The sequence below is a fragment of the Hypomesus nipponensis genome, chromosome 18, assembly GCF_054491055.1.
Source record: "Hypomesus nipponensis isolate SF chromosome 18, ASM5449105v1, whole genome shotgun sequence".
NCBI classification, from domain to species: domain Eukaryota; kingdom Metazoa; phylum Chordata; class Actinopteri; order Osmeriformes; family Osmeridae; genus Hypomesus; species Hypomesus nipponensis.
The window spans coordinates 7,057,558-7,069,379 of NC_140378.1; the positions used below are offsets into that span (position 1 = coordinate 7,057,558).

General features: G+C 49.6%; 1 protein-coding gene across 3 annotated transcripts; it reads left to right on the plus strand.

Annotated features, from left to right (window-relative positions):
- lima1a (LIM domain and actin binding 1a) lies at nt 1-11,437 on the plus strand. 3 transcript variants are annotated; one of them, XM_084680530.1, is made up of 11 exons: nt 1-472; nt 1,606-1,719; nt 2,589-2,753; nt 3,428-3,473; nt 5,266-5,610; nt 8,569-8,644; nt 8,859-8,956; nt 9,040-9,145; nt 9,357-9,424; nt 9,607-9,740; nt 9,877-11,437. In XM_084680530.1, exons 3-11 carry the CDS (start codon nt 2,632-2,634, stop codon nt 10,931-10,933), a joined length of 2,052 nt encoding a protein of 683 aa, XP_084536656.1. In that variant the 5' UTR covers nt 1-472; nt 1,606-1,719; nt 2,589-2,631; the 3' UTR covers nt 10,934-11,437. The 3 variants fall into 3 exon arrangements, with proteins under 3 accessions (XP_084536656.1, XP_084536658.1, XP_084536657.1); XM_084680532.1 differs by lacking the exons at nt 1-472; nt 1,606-1,719; nt 2,589-2,753; nt 3,428-3,473 and adding an exon at nt 3,523-4,120; XM_084680531.1 differs by lacking the exons at nt 1-472; nt 1,606-1,719; nt 2,589-2,753; nt 3,428-3,473 and adding an exon at nt 4,637-4,760.
- The last annotated feature ends 385 nt before the right edge of the window (nt 11,438-11,822 follow it).

The following is an 11,822-nucleotide window of genomic DNA, read 5'->3' on the forward strand; positions in this document are numbered from 1 at the left end:
AATTCAGTGAAGATTATAGGCGATTGGTCGTGTTGAGTCATTCTGGGGTGCTGATTGGGGTCTGTCTGGGATCCGTGTTCGTCATAGTGTGAATCATAAGACCCTGTCACCTGATGTCATGTTTGGAACGTGGATGAGCCTAGTGGGACATGTTTATACCTGCGTGTATGTGTTGACATCTCCAACATGACATGTCAGGCTTGCAGCCCTCCCTGCACCAGGGGACAGCAGCTCAAACCTCCTCACGGCCACTTTAAACGGCGACAGACGCACGGCTGCAACTTGTTCTCTAATCAGCAGCGACAGCGCTCCAGGGTTCAGAGAGAAAGAGAGAGAGAGAGGGTGAAAAAGCACTCCAATAGCCTGTAGTCCGACTTCGATTAATTAATGTGTGTTTTTTGGAACTCACGTAACGGCGTGAGCTGCACTTCCCGGGTGGAGCGAGGCTCCCCTAGAAGCACTGCAAGAAAGAGTAGGCCTACTTCTGTTATTCTGCTTGAAAGTGTCTCTTTTGTTAATTAAAATACACGTGAGTGAAATTAACCGTTTTCTGTCTCTAGTCGTCTGAATAGTATGCTAAGCTATGTCTCTCAGCGGTTTGAATCTGTGGTTGTCATAGGATCCGCCTGTGTCGATGTTGGAGTGAGTCATAGGGCCCGTTTTTTAGCACCTGTACTGATTTCAAATCCATTTGAATCATTATCTCCCCTTTTAGGCCCAACAGGAGACGGGTTATTACTGTTCCTTTAGAAAGCTATGTCCCAATTAAACATGTTGACAGAAGAAGAACCGGTTGTGTTAGGCTTTAGCTGAACTATTTTAATCAAACAGTAGCTGACTTTTAATTAAGTAGAAACGAGAGGGCTGACTTTCACTTTTGTCTTTCTATGGAATTCTCATTGGCACTGGAGTATTCTGTAAGCGGCATAAGAGTGTCAGGTGCGTTTAGCTCAAAGATGACCAGGCCGAGGCCAAGCTGGGTCATGTGGTAAGGATTAGATGGGTGATGTGACTAGGATGGGGGGGTGATTCCTGGTGGCCTGACCAGCCTTAAATCACCCTAGGAGAACCCAGGAGCTCTCAGTCCAACAGGGCTCACATGCAGGGTCAGCACATTCAGCCTGGGGGTCGCTAGCTCTCTTTGAGTCCATTAACTTTGTTAAAAATGAACAAGTTAACGTTTTCTCATCTGAAGGCAGCAATAAGTCTCTTAAAAACGTTCTCCAAACCCCCAACCAACACCCACTCTCTTACACACACAACGTAGAACCAAGGACTCATATTCTCTCTGCATTTGGACTTTGAGAATGAGGATGTTTGCATCACTGCGCTCCAGTTCCAGGAATCCTTTGGAATTTCCCCTGTGCTCGGTCTTATCTCATAGCCTACGGCAGTGTGCTACTCTGTGTGTACTTGTGTAGGCTACTCTGCTGTGGGATGAACCTACGCAAAACACCAGCTGTGGTCTACAGGAGAAGGGGGGGGGGGGGGGGGGTGCGTGGGCATTAGGGAGAGGTCCCTACCTGTCAGGTGAAAGTGAAGGCTAAATTGCTATTGGCTGTGAATGCTCTCACAGTCTTGATTTGACCCCTCCCTCTTCTTCAGCCAGCCATAAGCACACTGTGGCAGGCAGGCAGGCAGCAGACTGGTGCTGGTGTGAAGGAAACAGACGGACAAGAAGACGCAAAGAAGTGATACTGAAACTGTGAAGACTCGGTGGTATGTATTTGGAGAGGATTGTCTGAGCTCTACAAAGTTCACCTGACTAAATTACAATTTGGGTGGTTTGACGCCTGTTGGGAAACCACGTTTTTTCTCAGAAAGTAGTGTTATCTGGCAGGTGTAACACTTAGTTTTCTGATATTATCCTAAGGAGTATTATTGTCTCAGCATTATGACAGTAGATTTTAGCATCTAATATGTTTCTATAATAGCTTCTTTCATGATTTTGTCTTTGCCCATTGTATATGAAAAAATATGGTTTCCTGTTGTAGCCCGTGTAACGTGTAGAACAAGTTAAATAAACATAACACTCCATGGATTACCTTAGGAGGGGAGGAGATGAGCACTGAGGCATTCACACATTTTGTTTTGCAAAAGCCAAGACATCCATCTTTGACGTCTTCTGGATGAACCCTCCAGTCCATAAGCAAGAGGAGGGTGTGTAGACTGTGGTTGATGAGTCGTCTCAGAGAGGAAATGGCACATTAGTGGACTCAGCATTCTGTCTAAAATCGAGTTTATCTTGAACAGAACCCTAGAGGCTATCCCATAGCCACCAGCAGAGCAGGGTGCGTGAGTGTGCGTGTGTTTGTGTGTGTGTGGGTAGATGAAGGGGGGGGCTGTCTGCCCTGAGGGCTCCATGAGGCAGGGGTCTGGCTGAACAGCTGCTCCATGTTGCTTTGGTTACTCACTTTGCTGAGTCATTCACGGTGACACACCCCAGAAAGGACCTGGATTACATAGATTGGATTAGTAATACCTATTATTATTGATCGTGGTTTCAAATTTGGGAACCAGATGTAAGTTGCTAGTAAGCCAGCGACTTGTCATCAAGCTCATTGTGTAAAACATTTCTCCTCTTTCAGTGTTTTCTGGAAAGACAGACAGACAGACAGACAGACAATCCAGATGGCCGTAGCTCCGTTCAGCCGTAAGCAGTGGGCGTCTCAGTCCCTCAGGGTCACAGCCAAGGAGATGTCCATAGTTGGCTCCAGAGGCAAGAACAACGCCATTGCAGAGCGCTTCTCCAGGTAAACATCTCTCTCATACGCTGGCTGGCTGGATTCCCTTATTTGCCTTTAATCTGATTGGTTTTGACTACATACATTCTACCCATTTCTGTCCTCTCGGTTTCTCATTTAGCTGGTTCCATATATTTCATATAATCATGTTTAGTCATAACATCACAAACCAGTTTCTCCTGTTCCATTTGTTGACTTTCCCTATATCCCGGTCTCACTGTCAAATCACATCTTCAGTGTCAGACTGTTCAGTCTTGTCTTTTACAAGACAAGACTTATGTTTGGATATTCAGTGAAGTTAATATATTGTTTGACCACCAGGAGTCAGTGTTCTGTTTCTATATGAATGGATTCGGTGAGAAAACCTAAGAATGTTCTTAGCCAAAAGTCTGTCTATAATTTAATCTCTGGTCCTATCTGATCATAACCCATTTGTTACCTCTCCTTCAGTGGATTTTTAAGAGGCTAGAGAGAGGGTGACAGCAAGCAAAAGTTATATTTCCACCCAGACTAATGGTCTATGTTATGAACTTGCCCACTGACCTTACCTCTCCCTATGCCTCTTGCCTCTCTTCATCCATCTCTTCTTCCCTCTTCCGTCTCTCCTTCCCCTCATCCATCTCTTCTCTCGTCCTTCCATCTCTCCTGATCCCCTTCCCTGTCCTCTCCTGTCCTCTGCTCAGGTACAAGATGGCCGCCGAGGAGGGGAGCTCAGAGAGGAAGAGAACGGTGAGTATCAAACCCTGACTGCCCTTTAAACTCTTCTTCACCTCCGTCCATGACCTACATAACCTACCCCTGGCGTACAGCTTGTGCCTGGGTGGAAGCGGCACGTGGTGACGAGGCCTGTCTGTCGTTTCACCTGAGGCTCGACGCTGGCACTCAGACAGTTTCAGCTGACGCCATGCTCCCTGAAAAGGATGTGTCATATAGCGGTGTTCTAGCTTGTTGCAATCCATCCATTCAATTACATTTACAGTCATTTACACATACTCATACTCAGCGCGTGTGCGTGTACGCATGCCCGGCTCACACAGTGGTAGCTTCCCAGCCATGCCTGTCCACTTGTTGCACTCTGAAGCTAGCAAAGCTTTAATCCTTTATTTAGACTCTTTAATCTGAGGGTAATACTGTGCACTAGTCTTTGAACACAGCATCCATAGAGCTGCCCAAGGCCAAGGCAGAGCAGAGCTGCCTCCTGTGGTCAGGAAGGACTTCCGTGTAAGACCCCCCTCCTCGGAGCCCAGCCCCAGCCCAGGGACACTCTGCAGGGTGGTGCTTCCACAGACCGGGGCCAGTTTGGGCGAATCGCTGACTTATCAAACAGCAGGAGACAGTAGCTAGTTAGCGTTTCTCAAGCCTCGTCTTGAACCCAGGTACGTGACGCCATGTCTACGTTTGAAAGACGATAGACTAGAGACACTTCAGATACAGCAGGAAAGGGAGGGTGGGGGTCGGCCAGGCTGGGGGTGCATGTGCGTTTAACTCAGGTCGGTATTTTACTAGAAGATCAGATGGCTCTATCATACAGAGATGGAACTGTGGTACCTGGACCAAGTCCTTGTAGTGTTAAACCAACCCCTTGTTTGGTTTAACAACTAGTGAGAGAGAAATATATCTTCTCCGGAAAAATAAATCCTTATCATTGGTTATAGTGTTTCTTAGCATGCAGTATATGCTTTTTTTGTTGCAGTACTTGGGTGAATCCAGGATGACTGGCATAGAACCAGTTCTTTACATTTACAGTGACTTTCTCTTTGTTTGTTTCTGATTCCCTCTCTTTCCTTCTTCCTTTGTGTGCTTCTGTCTGATTATAGGGGTGGTCTCTCTCTCTCCCTCCTTCCCTCTCTCTCTCCCTCCCTCCCTCCCTCCCTCCCTCCTGCTCTGGACTGGTCTTAAGGCTCACATCTAGGACAGCTTGTAACTTTTCAGGCTGCCTGCCATCAGGTCCTCCAGGGTGCCAGACTCTTTTCTCTCTTGACCTCCAGACAGAAGGTAGAGCAGGAGCATCTGCAGGTCTTTATCTCACATCAATATTTCCACCTCTTCCTGCTACTTTAGACTTTGCTTTCTTTCTTTTTGATTTTCTTTCCTTTTATGATTTTGGTTGAAGTGCCATGTTAGGATCCTTTTTGCGGTCTGCTTTGAATGACTTGTAGGAAAGACTGATTGTGTAGAGATATTGGATATTTTGTTACCAATAATTTGTACAAAATTGTGCTCAATTTTGATTTGTTCTGTGTTTGGGTGTATTTGTGAGCTATCTGTACCCCGCTTTGTCTTCCTGACCTCCCTTTGTGCTGCTAATTGTATGAAAATAGTGCTCCGCTTTACTGTGTTCCTGTCACAGTTCATCCAGAGCAATTTTTGGAGTATTTTCCATATTCCACCTTAATCTAATAATTTTTGTCCGTGTTCCAAATAAATTGTGAGAGCCAGTTAGTCAGTCATTTAGCAACTCAGGTGGTGCATGCCTGATGAGTGTGTTGAGTGTGACTGAGCGGGCTGGTTCTTCCTCCAGGCTGTGGAGACCCAGACGCTGCCTCGGGGGAACCTGAGTGTGCTGAAGAAACAGTGGGAGCAGCCTGCAGCCCTTGCCTGTACCCCGACTCCCCACACTCAGTCCCAAGCTCAGGTCCAACTCCAGTCCCAGGCCCCACAGCCCCACCCAGCTGAGCCAGAGCCCCAGGTCCCCAGCCCAGGCCAGCCCCAGCCCGGCAGTGAGCCCCAGCCCGGCAGCGAGCCCCAGCCTGACATGGAGCGAGGGCCGCAGACAGACGCAGACTCACCAGTGTCGGAGAAGCTCAGCGTTCCCCTCACCAGCCTCAAGATGATGTTTGAGAAGGGAGAAAACGTAGCCAACAAAGTAAGTCACTTTGACAACTGACTGGTTTCAACCATGCATACTAACTTACAGGGATTAGAAACGGTGGTAACTGTATGATAAATAAACTACCATGTTGCTGCAAAGCAATAGTACAACAATCATGTAGAGGCATAGGAACAGTCATTATTAGGCTACTGTCAGGCGGTTTTCAATACGATTTCAAAATTGTATTTCATCATTCCAAATAGACAGGCTCAAAATAATGCATTTCCTTCTTGAACTGCTTAGAACCATCTCAGCTTTTGTAAGTGAAACCAGAATGTCACAGTCCTCCAATTGACACCAATGGTATGTCACTCCCTTATCTGGAGTTCGGGGAGGTTTTCAGTGTTGAATCAGGTGACACATGTTAGCAGTCCTTGTACAGTGACTGGGGCTTTTGTTTTCATGAGCAGCACATCCCTGAGCAGGTCCACTACATTTTAACTGACCAAGCAGGATCAGCTCTGGGCCCTAGTCTTAAAGACATGGGTTTGAAAGCCTGACTGAACAGATCCTCCATGGTCCTGGTTCAAACAGGGAGGTCTGTGTGATGCTGTCCCTGGCTGAAGAATGTTCTGCTTGTTCTGAGAGCGTCGGGGCCCTCCAGCACTTAGTCATGCTGCTGGTCACATGGGCGGAGCAGCTAGTCTTGCATCACTTCAGGACCGACTGTACACCAAGACCTCCTCAGGCTGCACGCGCTGAACACTCTGGGATGAGCCAGACTCGCAGCAAAATGTTTTTGTGACCCTGTTCTGTTCTTCCCCGCCTCTCATCTCCTCTCCTTGTGCTGCCAGGGAGCATATCCCCCAGGGTCATGATAATGATGATGATGTCATGGGATAGGTGTGTCATATGACTTCAGACAGCTGACACCCGATCCCCCCTTTGTTCCTGCAGGCTGAACCATCATGGCCTCTCCCCACCACTCCTTTTTGTCCCTTTCTTGTCCGGTTCTTTTCCCTCCCGAGCATTCCCACTCTTTAGCTCTCTCTCTTCTCCTCTTCTGTTTTGCTGAGCCACGGAAATTAATTGACCGTACTCCCCCACCAGTCCCCCCACCATCCTTCTCCCAGCTGCTCCCCCCCCCCTCCTCTCCCCTTCTGGTCCCTCCCTCAGCGTCTGTCTCCAGCCTCAAACAAAACCAAACTCCCCCGGGAGTCTCCAGGCCTCTCCCCTCTCCCCCGCTAGACCCCTCCCCAAGCCCCTTAGAAAGCCGGCTTTCTGCTCCTGTCTTTGGTTGTGGAAGAATCAGACTATAATCTGGTGCTAGGACTGGTTCTGGAACGAAGCAGCATTTCACTTTAGCTAGACAGTTGCTAGAACCCAGAGGACTGCTAGAGGATGCTGCTGATCTCTCCTGTGTAACATCTCCAGCCTGCTCCTCTGTGTGGCTGTACAGGTCCCTGACTTTGCTTGAGGTACAGTACAACATGGGCAGTTTCATTCACTCTTTGTTTGTTTCAACCCTAGTTCAACTCTGTTGTCAACCCCTACTCCAGGACACTGTCAGTTCTCTGTGTGCTGGTGTTGATCTTGTTCAGTGTTTGGTTAACCTGCTCTGTTGGGGCCGCCTGGGCGCTTTGAATTGAAGTCTTTGATGGGTTAGCTAGTCCATTTACTGTGTGTTGACTTTTCTGTGGTACACTGTTGGTCTGTCAGTCTTCTCAAAAAGCTTTTCATACGAGTTTTTCTTTCGAAGGCTCGGTTTGAACTGGTACTCAGTTTGGCATAGTGCCTCCTTTGTTGTTGTTGTTCCTGATTCATTTCAATGTAAGTGTTTGAGGAGGAGGGGCTGGAGAGTTGTGGTCAGGGATCAGGGTGGCATCAGCGGGGAGTCCAGGCGGATTTGGTAGGTGCAGTGTGGGTAGCCGGCCGGCTGGTTGGCTGACTGGATGTGGGGGTTTAAATGGATCTCAGATTAGTAGAGAATCCTTTGTCTGGCTCTGATCAGCCCTGAGCCTGGCGGCTGTGTGTTTACATCCTGACAGCCGCCTCCACCCCCGCCCCCCTGGGGACATGGAGCAGGACACCATGAGGCTGACCCCCCCCCCCCCCCCCCTCCTGTCCTCCTTCTTCTGCCCCTCCCATGCAGTACCCCCTGGCTCCCCGCCATCTCTGCGGATTATCAGATTATCCACTTTGGGGGACAGAGTTGGTACTGATTGCTACTTATTTCTTTATTTCTTTATTCATCTTATTGCCGCTTATTTGATGGCTAAATACATGGTCTGAGTTTCGCAGATCTACTGACACTCTGCTCACAGCCCTTCGCCATGGTTACCACTTCCTGCTCCTGTCTGTACTCCATAGCTGGGGCTGACCGCACAGGGAGGTTGAGATGGCCAAGCGCTGGAGCAGCCAAGAAGAATTTGTCTCTCTGTGTGACCTCCTGTTCTTGGCAAGCTCCTCTGGTCCTGGACTTTGCGAGCTGCCCCCTCGGCAAGAAACTACCTGACGAGCTCTCTTGCCAACTCACCAGCAAGCTCCTTAAATTGCTTCTAGTTAGTGCTAGTTACTGTTCGTGCTAGCTAGCTGCTTCCTCCCTGGCGTCCAATAGTGGTGCTGCGAGGACTGGCTCGTCTCTTCATCCCTCAGGGCGGTCTGACGGTCAGTCAGCTGAACTTCATCAATTTAGTTGATTTTCAACGACTCATTTGACCAGGCACGTTGTGTGTGTGTGTGTGTGTGTGTGTGTGTGTGTGTGTGTGTGTGTGTGTGTGTGTGTCTCCTGGCTGGACAGCATGGACAGACGGGAGTCTGTCTCAGGCTCTGGCTTGCTGAGCTTATTATGGGATTATATTGGGCTGGACAAGACAAACACACCTCTCTCTCTATCCCTCTGTCCCTTTCTCACTCCTCTCTTCCTTCACGTCTGGTGCCCTGGTAGTGTGGCATCCTCGATGCGTGTAGCAGAGGGAAAGCTAACCGGGCTGTGTGCTATGTTGTGTTCAGGTGACCCGAGTGACCGGGAGGAGTGGAGGGAACCCAGGCATCACTGACAACATGGAGCATTTACTGGGAGACAGAGGTACAGGACCACACACACACACACACACAGCTTCCTATTACTGTATCAGAAAGGTTTATTCTCTACTGATAAGGCTGGTTTTGACACGTCAGCAACAGTAAGAGTGATGTTTTCTTTTTAGCCTTTTAGACTTTTGATGCAAGTTCCTGTTACTCTTCCAACGTCTGTCCAAAATTCAACCCTACCTTGTCATGTTTCTGTGTGTGTGTGTCAGCGGACTCAGGGCTGCTTGAGAGCACAACCCTAAGAGACAGGATGGCTCTGTACCAGGCGGCTGTGTCCAAACAGGAAGTGATGTCCACCTCCATCAGTGTGAGTTTCAGAACGGTCCCGTTACTTCCCAGGGACATGGTCACCAGAGACGTGGACTCTCACACTCTCTCTCTCCTTCTCAGAGTGACCAGCTGGACTCGGATCTGCGAGGCAAACAGAAGGAGAACGTTCCTCCTGGTCCAGACTCTGAGCCCAACAGCAGGAAAGGTTCCACCTCAGACAGCAACGGTATAGCTCTCGGCTCTCTCTACTGTCTCATTCAGACAAAGGGTTCCCCCAATGCAGCTTAGTCTTGTGCTATATACGGGCAAAGTGTATTGTGTATCCTCGAGACAGAATCAAACATATAATGTTCTTAGTATATTATGGTTTGAGCATGTATTCATTCGTATATGGACATGGCCAGTTTTGGGAGTCTCATCCTTGTCTCTTCTCCTAGCTGGTTCTGGTACTGGGACGTCAGTGCCCTCCAGCCAGAGAGAACCTGCTCAGGCCAAGATCCCCAGGGTTAGTACCCCTCACCCCCCTCCTCTCACTCCTCACCCCCCTCCCCTTTCTCATTGTCCTCCCCCTCGTCCTGGAACTGCCATTTTGCCATCCAGCCATCATTTAAGCAACATTGACAACCATTTTCCCTGTGACATTCATTTGCCGACTACTTAATGTGTGTGTGTGTGTTGCATGTGAAGGGCTTCCGCCTGCCTGTTCAGGAGAGCTGTGTGTCGTGTCTGAAGACGGTGTACCCACTGGAGCGCCTGGTGGCCAACCAACAGGTGTACCACACCACCTGCTTCCGCTGCTCCCACTGCAACACCAAGCTCAGGTGAGGCCACACACAGACATACAGACACACCACCGCACGTTTCTGCTCCTGCGTCGACTCTCTCATCTACTCCCTCACTTGTCCACAGAGCTCTTACTGACTCAGTATGTCCCCTTTGTCTCCCTCTGGTGTCCAGCTTGGGGAACTACGCCTCTCTGCATAGCCACGTCTATTGCAAGCCCCATTTTTGTCAGCTGTTCAAGGCCAAGGGCAACTACGATGAAGGTTTCGGTCTGCGACCTCACAAGGAGCTGTGGGAGACGAGAGGCGAGGCTGGGGAGGGTCCAGTCCCGGCCAAGTCCCCAACCAAGTCCCCGACCTCCTTAGAGCAGCTGACCAGTCCCACCGTCGAGGAGTCTCCCATAGCCAAGGTCAACATCCTGACAGCCAGCCTGGAGACCCTGGGCCAGGGCTCAGCAGAGAAGTCAGAGCGACCCGCGGAGACCCGCCGGCTGAAGATCACCTGGCCCCCACGCTCCGAGGCTGAGGAAGGGGCCCCGGGGACCAGCCCTGGCAGTGAAGGAGAGGCCTCCAAGCCCGCCCGTGCCAAGTGGCCCCCAGAGGAAGAGTCCCCTTCCTGGAACGAGACCCCCGAAACCAACCAGGTCACCCGGCTGTGTAGAAGCGCCTCCCTCAAAGAGCGCAGCATGCTCTTCTCATTGGCCAGTCCTAACAGTAATCCCACCCCTTCACCCAAACGGACCAGCCCTCCCTGCGATTGGCCGTCCATGGATGACAGACAGGCCAGCCCGGAACCCCAAAGCATGGAGCTGCAGCCGAGCAGCCAATCACCCGACGGGGCGACGCCCACCAACGACAGCTCGCTGGACATCCAGAGTGGCTCCGAGGAGGAGGGCGGTGTAGCTCGCCTGGAGGAGGAGGACCAGGAGGCTCTGGGAGGAGAGCCAGAACAGGAGCCGGAAGGGGAAGGCGAGGGGGAGGAGATGGAGGGTCAAGAGGAGATGGAGGGAGCAGAGGAAGCAGGGGAGGAGGAAGAGGGAGAAGAGGAGGAGTTGTCATCTCTGGAACACCAGGCCACCTCCTTGTCTCCAGAGCTGGCGGGAGAGACCGTCACGGTCTTGTCCCAGGATGTGGGCTTCTGGGATGGCGAGGAGCCCAGGGAGGAGGAGCGAGAGGAGGTGTCTGTGGAGGACATGATCAAGAGGAACCGCTACTATGACGAAGAGGACTGAGACTGTTCAGAGTTTCCTGTCAACAGACTCTCTCTCATTCAGTATGTAGTCTAGACTTGGCCTAGCAATGAGCCTACTAAAGGACCACTGAGTGTACTTACTTAAAGGATGAGTGTGTGTTTAGTGCGACACCTGGTGTGTATGTGTACAACTCTTTGACTGTTTTATCTGTGCCTCTGAATCTGAACTGTGACAGAAGAACAAAAGCAATCGTACATGTACTAGACTTTATTAGAAGTCTCATTGCTCTGTCATGTTTTTAGTTTTGATTTCCTGCCATGTCTGATGAAGTTCCATTGAATGCACATTTTCGACTGACGTATATCCATATATGACGAGATGTTTAAGGTTTAGCTGAGCGTGACTACCCATTGTAATCCTCGTAAGGAGGTATTTCTAGGAAAGTGTACTATTGATTAGGACTCCACAGGATGTGCCCCCTGTTCTACTACCTTGGTGTTTTCTCTGTTTTTCCACATTAAATACAATTGATGTTGGATGGTATTCCGACATTGCAAATAGTTTCTTTTATCAGGGGGGAAAAAATCCTAAATCTTTCTTATGAATAAACTGTAGTACACAAAGCCTCACACTTCCTCAGGTTCATTAGAAGACTCCACGGCGACGACACCATAAAAGCGTGAACACACAACAGTTCAGATATAAGTCTTTATCATGGTTATTTACAGTACATCATAAATGGAGCATTCTGTGATTGTATATACAGTATGAAACAGGTATTAAACATGTGCAGGCCTCATTCTTAAAGCAGACATGTCTAAGACCATGTCATGGTGAAGATGGGGTGCTACGGTACAGTATGACCCCATCTGGACCTCCTCAAAACTCTCCATAGCCCTTCAGAACCGGTGAGACCAGTCCACCATAT